At 50.4% G+C, this 19,275-nt stretch overlaps 1 protein-coding gene across 1 annotated transcript; it reads left to right on the plus strand.

Annotated features, from left to right (window-relative positions):
- Positions 1–570: 570 nt before the first annotated feature.
- Positions 571–17,380, plus strand: acta2 (actin alpha 2, smooth muscle). Its single transcript, XM_072372721.1, has 9 exons — positions 571–661; positions 7,274–7,434; positions 7,517–7,645; positions 11,249–11,359; positions 11,674–11,758; positions 11,863–12,024; positions 14,577–14,768; positions 15,660–15,841; positions 16,620–17,380. Exons 2-9 carry the CDS (start codon positions 7,306–7,308, stop codon positions 16,761–16,763), a joined length of 1,134 nt encoding a protein of 377 aa, XP_072228822.1. The 5' UTR covers positions 571–661; positions 7,274–7,305; the 3' UTR covers positions 16,764–17,380.
- Positions 17,381–19,275: the final 1,895 nt, after the last annotated feature.

The following is a 19,275-nucleotide window of genomic DNA, read 5'->3' on the forward strand; positions in this document are numbered from 1 at the left end:
TTCCATCAGTTTGCCATCTGTTTACCATCTGTTTACCATCAGTTTACCATCAGTTTACCATCAGTTTACCATCTGTTTACCATCAGTTTACCATCAGTTTTCCATCATTTTACCATCAAAGCAGGAAAATGGATAAAATGGACTGAAGTTAAAGGCAAAGAAAAGTTTAGGTAGATTTAATACAAATGTTTCTTCAAAGCTAATTTTGTGTCAGAAATCAGAGCAGAACATTTTATTTGGACGAGTGGAGGTCCTGTTCAACCCAAACTGGACCTGTCCTGGAACACGACCCGGTTTGGCTGTGACATGGAGCAGATCCATGAAGCTCTGAGTAATCTGACTACTTTTACTTTTATTGGAGTACTTTAGCAGCCTGACTGCTTCCTGTCTGCTGCCTTTCAGAGGAATGCAGTGAATGATGGGAGAAAGTCCGCCACGAGCCGTCTGATTGGCTGCTTCCCTCGAGGCCTGCCCTATAAGGAATCAAGCTGGGGAGAAAGCAGGGAGGAGGAGGGAGGAAGAGGGCGGGGGAGGGAGGAGGCCCCGGCCATGTTTGGATGAAGGAGGTGGAGGGTTGATAAACTGAGTCGCAGCACCTCAGACTCTCACTTCTGTCCTGCCCCCATCCCCACAGCGTCCCATCAGGCCCTGCAGCGCCACGGTAAGAGCTCCTCTCCTCCTCTGCTCCTCTGTTCATCTCCTCCTCAGCTCCTCTGCTCCTCTGTTCATCTCCTCCTCTGCTCCTCTGTTCCTCTCCTCCTCTCCTCCTCTGTTCCTCTGCTCCTCTCCTCCTCTGTTCATCTCCTCCTCTCCTCCTCTCCTCCTCTGTTCATCTCCTCCTCTCCTCTCCTCCTCCTCTCCTCCTCTGTTCCTCTGTTCCTCTCCTCCTCTCCTCCTCTGTTCATCTCCTCCTCTCCTCCTCTCCTCCTCTGTTCATCTCCTCCTCTCCTCCTCTCCTCCTCTGTTCATCTCCTCCTCTCCTCCTCTTCTCCTCCGTTCATCTCCTCCTCAGCTCCTCTTCTCCTCTGTTCATCTCCTCCTCTGCTCCTCTGTTCATCTCCTCCTCAGCTCCTCTTCTCCTCTGTTCATCTCCTCCTCTTCTCCTCTGTTCATCTCCTCCTCTCCTCCTCTCCTCCTCTGTTCATCTCCTCCTCTCCTCCTCTCCTCCTCTGTTCATCTCCTCCTCTCCTCCTCTTCTCCTCCGTTCATCTCCTCCTCAGCTCCTCTTCTCCTCTGTTCATCTCCTCCTCTCCTCCTCTTCTCCTCTGTTCATCTCCTCCTCAGCTCCTCTCCTCCTCTCCTCCTCTGCTCCTCTGTTCATCTCCTCCTCTCCTCCTCTGTTCATCTCCTCCTCTCCTCCTCTGCTCCTCTGTTCATCTCCTCCTCTTCTCCTCTGTTCATCTCCTCCTCCGTTCATCTCCTCCTCAGCTCCTCTTCTCCTCTGTTCATCTCCTCCTCTCCTCCTCTTCTCCTCCGTTCATCTCCTCCTCAGCTCCTCTTCTCCTCTGTTCATCTCCTCCTCTCCTCCTCTTCTCCTCTGTTCATCTCCTCCTCAGCTCCTCTCCTCCTCTGCTCCTCTGTTCATCTCCTCCTCTTCTCCTCTGTTCATCTCCTCCTCTTCTCCTCCGTTCATCTCCTCCTCAGCTCCTCTTCTCCTCTGTTCATCTCCTCCTCTCCTCCTCTGTTCATCTCCTCCTCTTCTCCTCTGTTCATCTCCTCATCTCCTCCTCTCCTCCTCAGCTCCTCTCCTCCTCTCCTCCTCTGCTCCTCTGTTCATCTCCTCCTCAGCTCCTCTCCTCCTCTGTTCATCTCCTCCTCCCTGACCTGCTCCTCTACTCCACCTCCTCTTTAATCTGCAGTAGAAACTTGTTTCTCCTTTCCTGATTGCTCCTCTCCTCCTCTCCTCATTTCCTCCTCAGCTCCTCTCCTCCTCTGTTCATCTCCTCCTCTGCTCCTCTGTTCATCTCCTCCTCCCCTCCTCCTCTCCTCTCCTCCATCTTTGTTTCCGATGTGTGTGAAGTAGAGCTTCTGTTTTAGTGTTTGGTTCTGATCCGGTCCAGTTGCTCCCTGAGTTCTGACTGTCAGGCCCAGCAGCTCCAAACACATCAGTAGTTGCAGCGGTTCAGAAACGTCCAGCAGAGCCGAGCAGAAACATGTCATCTATCTGGGTTCATGACAACAAGAAGGCAGCAACATTTAAACCAGCTGATGCTTCTGATGATGTCACAACATTTAAACCACCTGATGCTTCTGATGATGTCACAACATTTAAACCAGCTGATGCTTCTGATGATGTCACAACATTTAAACCACCTGATGCTTCTGATGATGTCACAACGTTTAAACCACCTGATGCTTCTGATGATGTCACAACATTTAAACCACCTGATGCTTCTGATGATGTCACAACGTTTAAACCAGCTGATGCTTCTGATGATGTCACAACGTTTAAACCACCTGATGCTTCTGATGATGTCACAACATTTAAACCACCTGATGCTTCTGATGATGTCACAACGTTTAAACCACCTGATGCTTCTGATGATGTCACAACGTTTAAACCACCTGATGCTTCTGATGATGTCACGTTTAAACCACCTGATGCTTCTGATGATGTCACAACGTTTAAACTACCTGATGCTACTGATGATGTCACAACATTTAAACCACCTGATGCTTCTGATGATGTCACAACGTTTAAACCACCTGATGCTCTGATGATGTCACAACGTTTAAACCACCTGATGCTTCTGATGATGTCACAACGTTTAAACCACCTGATGCTTCTGGTGATGTCACGTTTAAACCACCTGATGCTTCTGATGATGTCACGTTTAAACCACCTGATGCTTCTGATGATGTCACAACGTTTAAACTACCTGATGCTACTGATGATGTCACAACATTTAAACCACCTGATGCTTCTGATGATGTCACAACGTTTAAACCACCTGATGCTTCTGATGATGTCATTACATTTAAACCACCTGATGCTTCTGATGATGTCACAACGTTTAAACCACCTGATGCTTCTGATGATGTCACAACATTTAAACCACCTGATGCTTCTGATGATGTCACAACGTTTAAACCACCTGATGCTTCTGATGATGTCACAACATTTAAACCACCTGATGCTTCTGATGATGTCACAACGTTTAAACCACCTGATGCTTCTGATGATGTCACAACGTTTAAACCACCTGATGCTTCTGATGATGTCACGTTTAAACCACCTGATGCTTCTGATGATGTCACAACGTTTAAACCACCTGATGCTTCTGATGATGTCACAACATTTAAACCACCTGATGCTTCTGATGATGTCACAACGTTTAAACCACCTGATGCTTCTGGTGATGTCACGTTTAAACCACCTGATGCTTCTGATGATGTCACAACATTTAAACCAGCTGATGCTTCTGATGATGTCACAACGTTTAAACCACCTGATGCTTCTGATGATGTCACTACGTTTAAACCACCTGATGCTTCTGATGATGTCACTACGTTTAAACCACCTGATGCTTCTGATGATGTCACTACGTTTAAACCACCTGATGCTTCTGATGATGTCACAACATTTAAACCAGCTGATGCTTCTGATGATGTCACAACGTTTAAACCACCTGATGCTTCTGATGATGTCACTACGTTTAAACCACCTGATGCTTCTGATGATGTCACTACGTTTAAACCACCTGATGCTTCTGATGATGTCACAACATTTAAACCACCTGATGCTTCTGATGATGTCACAACGTTTAAACCACCTGATGCTTCTGATGATGTCACAACGTTTAAACCACCTGATGCTTCTGATGATGTCGCTACGTTTAAACCACCTGATGCTTCTGATGATGTCACAACGTTTAAACCACCTGATGCTTCTGATGATGTCACTACGTTTAAACCACCTGATGCTTCTGATGATGTCACAACGTTTAAACCACCTGATGCTTCTGATGATGTCACTACGTTTAAACCACCTGATGCTTCTGATGATGTCACAACGTTTAAACCACCTGATGCTTCTGATGATGTCGCTACGTTTAAACCACCTGATGCTTCTGATGATGTCACGTTTAAACCACCTGATGCTTCTGATGATGTCACTACGTTTAAACAACCTGCTTCTGATGATGTCACAACGTTTAAACCACCTGCTTCTGATGATGTCACAACGTTTAAACCACCTGATGCTTCTGATGATGTCACAACGTTTAAACCGCCTGATGCTTCTGATGATGTCACAACATTTAAACCACCTGATGCTTCTGATGATGTCACAACGTTTAAACCACCTGATGCTTCTGATGATGTCACTATGTTTAAACCACCTGATGCTTCTGATGATGTCACAACGTTTAAACCACCTGATGCTTCTGATGATGTCACAACATTTAAACCACCTGATGCTTCTGATGATGTCACAACATTTAAACCACCTGATGCTTCTGATGATGTCACAACGTTTAAACCACCTGATGCTTCTGATGATGTCACTATGTTTAAACCACCTGATGCTTCTGATGATGTCACAACGTTTAAACCACCTGATGCTTCTGATGATGTCACTATGTTTAAACCACCTGATGCTTCTGATGATGTCACAACGTTTAAACCACCTGATGCTTCTGATGATGTCACAACATTTAAACCAGCTGATGCTTCTGATGATGTCACAACGTTTAAACCACCTGATGCTTCTGATGATGTCACTACGTTTAAACCACCTGATGCTTCTGATGATGTCACTACGTTTAAACCACCTGATGCTTCTGATGATGTCACAACATTTAAACCACCTGATACTTCTGATGATGTCACAACGTTTAAACCACCTGATGCTTCTGATGATGTCACAACGTTTAAACCACCTGATGCTTCTGATGATGTCGCTACGTTTAAACCACCTGATGCTTCTGATGATGTCACAACGTTTAAACCACCTGATGCTTCTGATGATGTCACTACGTTTAAACCACCTGATGCTTCTGATGATGTCACAACGTTTAAACCACCTGATGCTTCTGATGATGTCACTACGTTTAAACCACCTGATGCTTCTGATGATGTCACAACGTTTAAACCACCTGATGCTTCTGATGATGTCGCTACGTTTAAACCACCTGATGCTTCTGATGATGTCACGTTTAAACCACCTGATGCTTCTGATGATGTCACTACGTTTAAACAACCTGCTTCTGATGATGTCACAACGTTTAAACCACCTGCTTCTGATGATGTCACAACGTTTAAACCACCTGATGCTTCTGATGATGTCACAACGTTTAAACCGCCTGATGCTTCTGATGATGTCACAACATTTAAACCACCTGATGCTTCTGATGATGTCACAACGTTTAAACCACCTGATGCTTCTGATGATGTCACTATGTTTAAACCACCTGATGCTTCTGATGATGTCACTACGTTTAAACCGCCTGATGCTTCTGATGATGTCACAACATTTAAACCACCTGATGCTTCTGATGATGTCACTACGTTTAAACCACCTGATGCTTCTGATGATGTCACTACGTTTAAACCGCCTGATGCTTCTGATGATGTCACAACGTTTAAACCACCTGATGCTTCTGATGATGTCACTACGTTTAAACCACCTGATGCTTCTGATGATGTCACGTTTAAACCACCTGATGCTTCTGATGATGTCACAACATTTAAACCGCCTGATGCTTCTGATGATGTCATTACGTTTAAACCACCTGATGCTTCTGATGATGTCACAACGTTTAAACCAGCTGATGCTGATGTCACAAACAAGAAGCTTAAAAAACAGTAAAACAGGGTCACTAAATGAACACCTGGAGTCTTTTCTCAGTTTTTAATCTCGTAACGAGCTTCCTGCTTTCTGCTGTGATGCTTGAAACAATATTTTCTCACATCAAGTAAGACGTTGTGCAGTTCATGTTTGATTTGAGGCAGGGGGCTGCACGGTGGTGTGGTGGTCAGCACCGTCACCTCACAGCGAGAGGGTTCCAGGTTCGATCCCCGCCTTTCTGTGTGAGTCTGCATGTTCTCCCCGTGTCTGCGTGGGTTCTCCGGCTTTAACTGTTAACTGGTGACTGTGAGCGTGAGCATGGATGGTTGTTTGTCTCCTTTGTCTCTGTGTCCCTGTGATGGACAGCATCAGGTGATGGACTGGCGACCCGTCCAGGGTGAACCCCGCCTTTCGCCCAATGACTGCTGGGATAGGCTCCAGCCCCCCCGCTACCCGATTAACGGTATAGAAAATGGATGGATTTGAGGCAGTTTCAGGGGCGCCCCCTGCTGGGCGGAGCGGCCGCTGTTCTCACAGATCAGCTTACAAACACGTTCTCATCGTCCAGCTTTTGGGGCACGTCTGAGCGAGGAAGACTTCTCTGAGTTCATCTGATCCAAAAGTCATGACTAAATATGGTGCCGAGGAAGAAGAGGAGAGACGAGTGAAGCACAGATGGAGGAGCATACCAAACACAGGCAGGACTCCACTTCATGACCTAAATAGGAAGTTTTCCCAGAGTGCCGTTCAGGATGGGGGGGGGTTTACATGCTTCTCCTCAGCATGTAAAAACATCTCAGCTGATCCATTTCAGCAGCCTGAACGCAGATGAAGAACACGAACACAGATTTACTGTGAAGCTGCTGCAGCTTCATGGAGCACCATGAGGATGTAAATAAATATTACTTTAAAATAAATAAGTTAAAATCATATCAAATGTTCTAAAAAGTATTTATGCAGAACTATTCATATTCATTTCTCTGCTTATATTTTAAACTACATTGATCTAGTATTGTGATTTATTTACTTGATTTGTTTTTCATTTAGAATATATTTAATTTCTTTCTTTGGTCATTTCTTAGTCCTGAATTAATTTCTAATAATTATCTATTTATTCATATGAATGTATTGATCCTCCATAGTGATTAAACAGAAGTCTGGGTTAGAAACACCTTATTACCACATGAAATAGTACTTTTTAGTATTACTGTTACTGCCATAATTGATTAAATCCATTTCTGTATTTAATTACCGTCATGTTTGCCTTTGTTTTGGCTGTTTTGGTCTCCCATATCTGCTCCATTTCACACAAAATTTAACTTTTTCTTAGAATGAAAATGAAATCTTTGTGAGACGTTAAACTATAAAATCAAGATAATTAATTTTTGTAAAAAAGTGAAAATAAATCCTGACTGAAGGTGTTTGACCCCTCCACCATGTTTAGCTCTGACTCGCTCCTCCTCCACAGTGTGACTCGCCTCGTAGGTTATTGATCGTCCACAGCGCCCCCTGCAGTCATGTGTGATGAGGAGGACAGCACCGCTCTGGTCTGTGATAACGGATCCGGTCTCTGCAAGGCCGGGTTCGCCGGAGACGATGCCCCCAGAGCCGTCTTCCCCTCCATCGTGGGCCGGCCCAGGCACCAGGTCAATCAGAAATCAATAACAGATCAATGGGAGAGCATCACATCTGATCAGTCAGGCGTGAACTGACAGCTGTGTCTTTCAGGGAGTGATGGTGGGCATGGGGCAGAAGGACAGCTACGTCGGGGACGAGGCCCAGAGCAAGAGAGGAATCCTCACCCTGAAGTACCCCATCGAGCACGGCATCATCACCAACTGGGACGACATGGAGAAGGTTTAACCCGCCCACTCACCTGTGACCGCACACCTGTAACCGCACACCTGTAACCGCACACCTGTGACCGCACACCTGTAACCTCACAGCTGTAACCGCACACCTGTAACCGCACACCTGTAACCGCACACCTGTAACCGCACACCTGTGACCGCACACCTGTGACCTCACACCTGTGACCGCACATCTGTAACCGCACACCTGTGACCGCACACCTGTGACCGCACACCTGTGACCGCACACCTGTGACCGCACATCTGTAACCGCACACCTGTGACCGCACACCTGTGACCTCACACCTGTGACCGCACATCTGTAACCGCACACCTGTAACCGCACACCTGTGACCGCACACCTGTGACCGCACATCTGTGACCGCACACCTGTGACCGCACACCTGTGACCGCACATCTGTAACCGCACACCTGTGACCGCACACCTGTGACCGCACACCTGTGACCGCACACCTGTGACCTCACACCTGTAACCGCACACCTGTGACCGCACACCTGTGACCGCACACCTGTGACCTCACACCTGTGACCGCACACCTGTGACCGCACACCTGTGACCGCACACCTGTGACCGCACATCTGTAACCGCACACCTGTGACCGCACACCAGTAACCGCACACCTGTGACCGCACACCTGTGACCGCACAGCTGTGACCGCACACCTGTGACCGCACAGCTGTGACCGCACATCTGTAACCGCACACCTGTAACCGCACACCTGTGACCGCACAGCTGTGACCGCACAGCTGTAACCGCACATCTGTAACCACACACCTGTGACCGCACACCTGTGACCGCACACCTGTGACCGCACACCTGTAACCGCACACCTGTGACCGCACACCTGTAACCGCACACCTGTAACCGCACACCTGTGACCGCACACCTGTAACCGCACACCTGTAACCGCACACCTGTAACCTCACAGCTGTAAAGACACACCTGTAACCGCACACCTGTAACCGCACACCTGTGACCGCACACCTGTAACCTCACAGCTGTAAAGACACACCTGTAACCGCACATCTGTAACCGCACACCTGTAACCGCACACCTGTGACCACACACCTGTAACCGCACACCTGTGACCGCACACCTGTGACCGCACACCTGTGACCGCACACCTGTGACCGCACACCTGTGACCGCACACCTGTAACCGCACACCTGTGACCGCACACCTGTGACCGCACACCTGTAACCTCACAGCTGTAAAGACACACCTGTAACCGCACACCTGTAACCGCACACCTGTGACCGCACACCTGTAACCTCACAGCTGTAAAGACACACCTGTAACCGCACATCTGTAACCGCACACCTGTAACCGCACACCTGTGACCGCACACCTGTAACCTCACAGCTGTGACCGCACACCTGTGACCGCACACCTGTAACCACACACCTGTAACCACACACCTGTAACCCCACACCTGTAACCGCACACCTGTGACCGCACACCTGTAACCGCACACCTGTGACCGCACACCTGTGACCGCACACCTGTAACCGCACACCTGTGACCGCACACCTGTAACCTCACAGCTGTAAAGACACACCTGTAACCGCACATCTGTAACCGCACACCTGTGACCGCACACCTGTGACCGCACATCTGTAACCGCACACCTGTAACCGCACACCTGTGACCGCACACCTGTGACCGCACACCTGTGACCGCACACCTGTGACCGCACATCTGTAACCGCACACCTGTAACCGCACACCTGTGACCGCACACCTGTGACCGCACACCTGTGACCGCACACCTGTGACCGCACACCTGTAACCTCACAGCTGTAAAGACACACCTGTGACCGCACACCTGTGACCGCACACCTGTGACCGCACACCTGTGACCTCACACCTGTAACCGCACACCTGTGACCGCACACCTGTGACCTCACACCTGTGACCGCACACCTGTGACCGCACATCTGTAACCGCACACCTGTAACCGCACACCTGTAACCGCACACCTGTAACCGCACACCTGTAACCGCACACCTGTGACCGCACACCTGTGACCGCACACCTGTAACCACACACCTGTGACCGCACACCTGTGACCGCACACCTGTGACCGCACACCTGTAACCACACACCTGTAACCACACACCTGTGACCACACACCTGTAACCGCACACCTGTAACCACACACCTGTGACCACACACCTGTAACCGCACACCTGTGACCACACACCTGTGACCGCACACCTGTAACCGCACACCTGTAACCACACACCTGTGACCACACACCTGTAACCACACACCTGTAACCACACACCTGTGACCGCACACCTGTGACCGCACACCTGTAACCGCACACCTGTAACCACACACCTGTAACCACACACCTGTAACCGCACACCTGTAACCTCACAGCTGTAAAGACACACCTGTAACCGCACATCTGTAACCGCACACCTGTAACCGCACACCTGTAACCGCACACCTGTAACCGCACACCTGTGACCGCACACCTGTAACCGCACACCTGTAACCACACACCTGTAACCACACACCTGTGACCGCACACCTGTAACCGCACACCTGTAACCGCACACCTGTGACCGCACACCTGTGACCTCACAGCTGTAACCGCACACCTGTGACCGCACACCTGTGACCGCACACCTGTAACCGCACACCTGTGACCGCACACCTGTAACCTCACAGCTGTAACCGCACACCTGTAACCGCACACCTGTGACCGCACACCTGTGACCGCACACCTGTGACCGCACACCTGTAACCGTACACCTGTGACCGCACACCTGTGACCGCACACCTGTAACCGCACACCTGTGACCGCACACCTGTAACCTCACAGCTGTAACCGCACACCTGTAACCGCACACCTGTGACCGCACACCTGTGACCGCACACCTGTGACCGCACAGCTGTGACCGCACACCTGTAACCGCACACCTGTGACCGCACACCTGTAACCTCACAGCTGTGACCGCACACCTGTGACCGCACACCTGTAACCGCACACCTGTGACCGCACACCTGTAACCGCACACCTGTAACCGCACACCTGTAACCACACACCTGTAACCGCACACCTGTAACCGCACACCTGTGACCGCACACCTGTGACCGCACACCTGTAACCGCACACCTGTAACCGCACACCTGTGACCGCACACCTGTAACCGCACACCTGTAACCGCACACCTGTGACCGCACACCTGTAACCGCACACCTGTAACCGCACACCTGTGACCGCACACCTGTAACCGCACACCTGTGACCACACACCTGTAACCACACACCTGTAACCGCACACCTGTAACCGCACACCTGTGACCGCACACCTGTGACCGCACACCTGTAACCGCACACCTGTAACCGCACACCTGTGACCGCACACCTGTAACCGCACACCTGTGACCACACACCTGTGACCACACACCTGTAACCGCACACCTGTAACCGCACACCTGTGACCGCACACCTGTGACCACACACCTGTAACCGCACACCTGTAACCGCACACCTGTGACCGCACACCTGTGACCGCACACCTGTGACCGCACACCTGCGAACTGTCCCAACCAGCATCTGTTCTGTGATTGGTCAGATCTGGCATCACTCGTTCTACAACGAGCTGCGGGTGGCTCCAGAGGAACATCCCACCCTCCTGACGGAGGCGCCGCTCAACCCCAAAGCCAACAGGGAGAAGATGACGCAGGTAGACGCTTACTCTCAGGGTCGTGGGTTCAAAGCCCACGTTGGGCGGAGCAGTTTAACTGCGTTTCGTTGTCTCAGTACCTGACAATAAAGTTGAATCTAATCTAAACCTCAAGCCCCATCGTGTCATGCCATATTGGGGGGGTTAGGGTTAGATTATATCAGATTAGGGACATAGAGTAGCTGTAATCAATACTATAATATTGATCACCGTATTGATCACTGTATTGATCACCGTATTGATCACTGCATTGATCACCGTATTGATCACTGTATTGATCACTGTATTGATCAGTAATATCTGACTGTGTGCAGATCATGTTTGAGACCTTCAATGTTCCTGCCATGTACGTGGCCATCCAGGCGGTCCTGTCGCTGTACGCCTCGGGACGCACCACAGGTTGGACCACATGGATCAATGATCCACAGATCAATGATCCACAGATCAATGCTTTTTATCTGTAGCAGTTATCTGGCAGCAGCTAACAGAACTTTCCCCTCCAGGTATCGTCCTGGACTCCGGTGACGGCGTCACCCACAACGTTCCGATCTATGAGGGCTACGCTCTGCCTCACGCCATCATGAGGTTGGACCTGGCGGGCCGCGACCTCACCGACTACCTCATGAAGATCCTGACCGAAAGAGGCTACAGCTTCGTCACCACAGGTACGTGAGCGGCACACCTGGGCACACCTGGGCACGCCTGGGCACACCTGGGCACGCCTGGGCACGCCTGGGCACGCCTGGGCTGACCTGTCTGACCCTGTCTGACCCTGTCTGACCTGTCTGACCCTGTCTAACCTGTCTGACCCTGTCTGACCCTGTCTCACCTGTCTGACCCTGTCTGACCTGTCTCACCTGTCTGACCCTGTCTCACCTGTCTGACCCTGTCTGACCTGTCTAACCTGTCTGACCCTGTCTGACCCTGTCTGACCTGTCTGACCCTGTCTGACCCTGTCTGACCTGTCTGACCTGTCTAACCTGTCTGACCCTGTCTGACCCTGTCTCACCTGTCTGACCCTGTCTGACCCTGTCTAACCTGTCTGACCCTGTCTGACCCTGTCTCACCTGTCTGACCTGTCTAACCTGTCTGACCCTGTCTGACCCTGTCTGACCCTGTCTGACCTGTCTGACCCTGTCTCACCTGTCTGACCTGTCTGACCCTGTCTGACCTGTCTAACCTGTCTGACCCTGTCTGACCTGTCTGACCCTGTCTCACCTGTCTCACCTGTCTGACCCTGTCTGACCTGTCTGACCCTGTCTGACCCTGTCTGACCTGTCTGACCCTGTCTCACCTGTCTCACCTGTCTGACCCTGTCTCACCTGTCTGATCCTGTCGGACCCTGTCTCACCTGTCTGATCCTGTCGGACCCTGTCTCACCTGTCGGACCCTGTCGGACCCTGTCTGACCTGTCTCACCTGTCTGACCCTGTCTGACCCTGTCTCACCTGTCTGACCTGTCTGACCTGTCTGACCCTGTCTGACCCTGTCTCACCTGTCTCACCTGTCTCACCTGTCTGACCTGTCTGACCTGTCTGACCCTGTCTGACCCTGTCTCACCTGTCTGACCCTGTCTGACCCTGTCTGACCCTGTTTGACCTGTCTCACCTGTCTCACCTGTCTGACCCTGTCTCACCTGTCTGACCCTGTCTCACCTGTCTGACCCTGTCTCACCTGTCTGACCTGTCTGACCCTGTCTCACCTGTCTGACCTGTCTGACCTGTCTGACCCTGTCTCACCTGTCTGACCTGTCTGACCCTGTCTGACCCTGTCTGACCTTGTCTGACCCTGTCTGACCCTGTCTGACCTGTCTCACCTGTCTCACCTGTCTGACCCTGTCTGACCTGTCTGACCCTGTCTGACCTGTCTGACCCTGTGTCACCTGTCTCACCTGTCTGACTCTGTCTGACCTGTCTCACCTGTCTCACCTGTCTCACCTGTCTGACCCTGTCTGACCCTGTCTCACCTGTCTCACCTGTCTGACCTGTCTGACCCTGTCTCACCTGTCTGACCTGTCTGACCTGTCTGACCTGTCTGACCCTGTCTCACCTGTCTGACCTGTCTGACCCTGTCTGACCCTGTCTGACCTTGTCTGACCCTGTCTGACCCTGTCTGACCTGTCTCACCTGTCTCACCTGTCTGACCCTGTCTGACCTGTCTGACCCTGTCTGACCTGTCTGACCCTGTGTCACCTGTCTCACCTGTCTGACTCTGTCTGACCTGTCTCACCTGTCTCACCTGTCTCACCTGTCTGACCCTGTCTGACCCTGTCTCACCTGTCTCACCTGTCTGACCCTGTCTGACCCTGTCTCACCTGTCTGACCCTGTCTGACCTGTCTCACCTGTCTCACCTGTCTGACCCTGTCTGACCTGTCTCACCTGTCTCACCTGTCTCACCTGTCTGACCCTGTCTGACCTGTCTGACCTGTCTGACCCTGTCTGACCTGTCTCACCTGTCTCACCTGTCTGACCCTGTCTGACCTGTCTCAACTGTCTGACCCTGTCTCACCTGTCTGACCCTGTCTGACCTGTCTCACCTGTCTCACCTGTCTGACCCTGTCTGACCTGTCTGACCTGTCTGACCCTGTCTGACCTGTCTCACCTGTCTCACCTGTCTGACCCTGTCTGACCTGTCTCAACTGTCTGACCTGTCTGACCTTTCTCACCTGTCTGACCCTGTCTCACCTGTCTCACCTGTCTGACCTGTCTGACCCTGTCTCACCTGTCTCACCTGTCTGACCTGTCTGACCTGTCTGACCTGTCTCACCTGTCTGACCCTGTCTCACCTGTCTCACCTGTCTGACCTGTCTGACCCTGTCTCACCTGTCTGACCCTGTCTGACCTGTCTGACCCTGTCTGACCTTTCTGACCCTGTCTGACCCTGTCTGACCCTGTCTGACCTGTCTGACCCTGTCTCACCTGTCTCACCTGTCTGACCCTGTCTGACCCTGTCTCACCTGTCTCACCTGTCTCACCTGTCTGACCTGTCTGACCCTGTCTCACCTGTCTGACCCTGTCTGACCTGTCTGACCCTGTCTGACCTTTCTGACCCTGTCTGACCTGTCTGACCCTGTCTCACCTGTCTGACCCTGTCTGACCCTGTCTCACCAGTCTGACCCTGTCTGACCCTGTCTGACCCTGTCTCACCTGTCTCACCTGTCTGACCCTGTCTCACCTGTCTCACCTGTCTCACCTGTCTCACCTGTCTGTGTTTCCAGCTGAGAGGGAGATCGTACGCGACATAAAGGAGAAGCTGTGCTACGTTGCTCTGGACTTTGAGAACGAGATGGGGACAGCGGCCACCTCTTCCTCTCTGGAGAAGAGCTACGAGCTTCCGGACGGTCAGGTGATCACCATCGGCAACGAGAGGTTCCGCTGTCCTGAGACGCTCTTCCAGCCCTCCTTCATCGGTGAGACAGCCGTCTTTCTGTTGGTTTCTACTGGGTTAGGGCTAGCATTTAGATTCATTTCCCTCACATTCGAAAAATTAGTTTTGAGTTTGATCCTCTGAGTGAACTAACAAGAGCTGCAAGTGAGTCCTTAAAACATTTGAGGAAACTGGACAAGTGGAGGACAGAAGAAGAAGTGTCAGGCCTAAAAAACTATCTCCAGCAGATGAACAGGATCTGAAAGTGATGTCCTTAAGAAAGAGGAAAAAATCCAGCTGTGACCTGACAGGACCTGAGAGATGCATCTGGACCTTCAGCTGATCCATCTACTGTTGGCCCAAGCCTCATCAGAAATGGGCTCCATGGAAGGGTGGCTGTCAAGAAGCCGTTCTTAAGGAAGGGAAACAGGGAGAAAAGGCTGAGCTGTGCCAAATGACACAAGAAGTGGACTGAAAATCAGTGGCAACAGGTCTTATGGAGGGATGAATCCTCCCCAGAGCCGGACCTCAACATTATTGAAGCAGTGTGGGATCATCTGACAGAGAACGGAACAAAAGGCAGCCCACATCCAAAGAAGAGCTTTGGGATGTCCTTCAAGAAGCCTGGAGAACTATTCCTGAAGACTCCTTAAAGAAATGACAGAAAGCTTGTCTCAGAGGGTTCAGGCTGTGTTGGAGAATAAAGGAGCTCAGACCAGAGATTCACTTTAAAGCTGCTGAGAACTGAGAAAAACTCTGTTTCTGCCTCAGATTCTGGGTTTATGTTCAGGTTTGAACATGTTTCAGTGAATCTCTGCAGCTGCTTCCTGGTTTAAATAAAGCATGTAGAGAAATGAAGCTGATCAGGAGTTTTACACAGAACTGTATACAGATCAATGTTGTGAATTTGGACAATGAAAGAATCTGCCTGCAGGTATGGAGTCGGCTGGTATCCACGAGACAACGTACAACAGCATCATGAAGTGTGACATCGACATCCGTAAAGACCTTTACGCCAACAACGTGTTGTCAGGAGGAACCACCATGTACCCGGGGATCGCTGACCGCATGCAGAAGGAGATCACGGCGCTGGCTCCCAGCACCATGAAGATCAAGGTTTGACCTGCAAACTCTGCACACTAAGCACTTCCTCCTCTGGTGTTCTCTCAGATCAGGTGATCCTCAGAGCTGAACCAGGACTTCTTCTAGGTTCCTGAAGACGTTTCACGCTCGGTTCTTCAGTTCTGAACTGGTTGGTGAGAGTAGCAGCTGAAAAGCAGCAGAGGGGCTGTTCACACTTGGCGGGTCGTTGGGGTCACATGTGTTTCTGAACCCCCCGACGGTTTTAGCTTTTCTCAGCTGTGAGTCGTACCCGTCTGAAAGAGGTTGTGAAGGAGAGTCAGTGCTGCTTTGTAGCAGCTGGAAGCTGATACCTGAGGCTAGAGAGATGCTTTCACTCCTCACTGGAACCATCTTTCTATAAAATCTTAGCTGAGAAAAAATAGGTTAGAACTGAAGAAGCCTTTTGGATGAGAAGTGAAACGTCTTCAAGAACCAAGAAGTCGTCCAGTTGTGCTCATTCAAGCTCTGAGGCTCACTTCCTGTTTGTGGGAAGCATTAAGATCTCAACTCCTGTCCTTCTGCCTCCAGCTTTTTTCTGGAGGAAAGGTAACTCTTTTTCTTCTGGGGATCAAGAGGTAGACGATGGTCGTCTAACTGCTGAAACGAATGGATGATGGACCCTGTCCACCACTCCTTGATTCCCAGAAGGGTTAGCTTACCTCTGCTAAACGGATATACCCGAGAGAAGGAATCTGGAGTGAAATCTTCCAGTAAATGTATTTCAGGAGGATGTGTAAAGCTCTGGGTTCATGCTGAAACTCCAACCCCTCAGATCATTGCACCCCCAGAGAGGAAGTACTCTGTGTGGATTGGCGGCTCCATCCTGGCCTCCCTCTCCACCTTCCAGCAGATGTGGATCAGCAAGCAGGAGTACGACGAAGCTGGACCCTCCATCGTCCACCGCAAGTGCTTCTAAAGGCCCCCCCAGGTCTTTGTGCTCTGCAGCGCCCCCTTCAGTTTCTACTTTCAGCACCGGCTTTATTTTAATCTGCACTGAGCACCAGCTAACAGATCCCGGGTCAGTTCCCTGGAAACAGCCACAGGGACGACAGCAGATTCTGAGAGGAAGATGCAGAAACCCTCCTGGCTACACAGAAAAAGGGAAAAGACGTCACGTTTGGGTGAACTGGGCCTTTAAAGGCTCAGAACGTCAGATTTTCAGCTAAACTTCCTCCCTCTCTGCTCACCTTAAAACTGTGAATGTGCCGCTTGTTCGCCATCTGTAACTCCGCCCCTTGTCCCTGTGGCCCGCCACTTCCCTCCTCCACCTCGTCTCTTGTCAGTGTTTTTATTTGATGAATAAAGCTTGAATGTTGCCCGCTGGTGTTTTCTTTCATTGTTGGGGAGCAGAGCACAGTCACACAGCGTTGCGATGATGTCACAGCGTGTATGATGATGTCACAGCGTGTAAGATGCTGTCACTTTGGTGGAATTCTGGGTAGGTGAACAGGAGGCGTGGCCTCAGGAGTTATGTGAACAACATGGAAGTGACAGCTGAAAGGCCCAGAAAGAAAATAAAGATCTCTGAAACAACTCTGTGATGTTTGCTGTTTATTTGCTCCGTTTGCCTTCATTTTACTGATGTTTAAAGGTGCAAAAATATTTATATTCATAAAGGTACAAAGTGAGATGAGACCATGCTTCTCCAGCAAAAGGAAGCACCTTAAAGAGTCAATGTCATGCTCATTTACAGTTAAGATGTGCTCAGGTTCCTCTTCTTCTTCAGTTACATGCATGAGAAAATACATTTTACAATAGTTCCTGTGCCTTGTTGTACAGTGGGGGGGAATGGATGCTCCTTCATCAAAAGGTTGAAACATTTAAAGCATTTGAAGCTGGAAAGCTCAAGAGAAGTGAGCACGAATGAGGCGAGGAGCCGCATCAGCTGTGGGAGGCAGCATGAAACTTGTAAAAGGGAAGATAACCGCTGAAGCAACTTGTTAAATTGGGCCGGGAACCAGGAGCAAGCAGAGCAAATTCTTTGCTTAAACCCAAGTGAGAAGTGAAACTCTGATCAGAAACTAGCTCCGAGGCCAGCCCAACACTCTAAGAGCTGGCAGCTTCTGGAGCGAGCTTCATGGCTGCCAGGTGAGGGTCAGGCTGATAAACCCGGCTCCAGGAGTTAGCCCGGCTCCAGGAGTTAGCCCGGCTCCAGGAGTTAGCCCGGCTCCTGGACTTAGCCCGGCTCCAGGAGTTAGCCCGGCTCCTGGAGTTAGCCCGGCTCCAGGAGTTAGCCCGGCTCCAGGAGTTAGCCCGGCTCCTGGAGTTAGCCGGGCTCCAGGAGTTAGCCCGGCTCCTGGAGTTAGCCCGGCTCCAGGAGTTAGCCCGGCTCCTGGAGTTAGCCCGGCTCCTGGAGTAGTTTCTAATAAAGTTTCTATTAAATAACCTCATATTGGCAAAAAATACTTAATTCATAAAATGTAAATAGTGGGGTAAACGTAAACCCAAACAGGCGCAGGGCCCCAAGCAGATCTGGTACCGGTTCAGTTACCTGTGATGGCTCCCTCACCTCCTCCCCCCTGCTTCTCTCACCCTCGGCCTAACTCCCATGAAGACTTCCGGTTCGTTGTCATGGGCTCTTCCCATCTCGATCATCACCTGCTTCATGGCCATCGGGAGAACCGGGAGAGTTCCCGGTTGGCCGGCCAATGAGCTGAAGAGAACCAGCCTGCAGACAGCCTGCAGACAGCCTGCACAGCCATGTGAAGTTCAGGACCAAATCAGTTCCAAGGCTGGTTCGGGGCCAGTGCTGGAGCTGAGGAGCAGCTTCTTTTCATTACGTCTGCATGCACCATTCAAACACCAGGATGGAGCCACCTTCAGGCACATGCCATTCATCCTGTGGTCAGAGACGCCCTTACAGGACCTCAATCTATCATCGATGAAGCTAAAGAGCTGCTGATATCTCCAGCATCATTCAAAAGATGTTCATCTGCAGCTTAAATCTTTGAAATGTTGTTTTTCTGCTGGAAAGAAAACGGACAGGTTGGAGCAGCAGATGGTGTTTTATTAGCAAAGAACAGTTTTAAAAAGAGTCAAACCATCACAAAACTGCCTCAATTTCAGCAAAACACACATAAACAACATCCCAGCTGCAGCATTCTGCGTCCCGAACACTCAAAACTTCAGGAAATATTCACCTCTTATAAATGAGTGAAGCAGGGACTGAGGATGAATTCACAAGAAACTTCCAATCAAAACAGCTGCTTTGTTCTTCCACTCTTTTTGTGAGTTTGAGCTGCAGGAGGACAGAGGATCATGTGACCTCTGCAGCAGCGCCCCCTGCTGGTAACAGTTTCTTCACATGTAAACAACACACTCATTTCCAAACTTCAGACTGGATCAAACACAGTTATTTTGTAATGAATAAAAGTTCCCTGACCCCCTGCTGACCCCCTGCTGACCCCCTGCTGATGTCCATGATGTGG

The sequence above is a fragment of the Leuresthes tenuis genome, unplaced genomic scaffold, assembly GCF_036924035.1.
Source record: "Leuresthes tenuis unplaced genomic scaffold, fLeuTen1.0.hap1 SCAF_20, whole genome shotgun sequence".
Classification (NCBI taxonomy): Eukaryota; Metazoa; Chordata; class Actinopteri; order Atheriniformes; family Atherinopsidae; genus Leuresthes; species Leuresthes tenuis.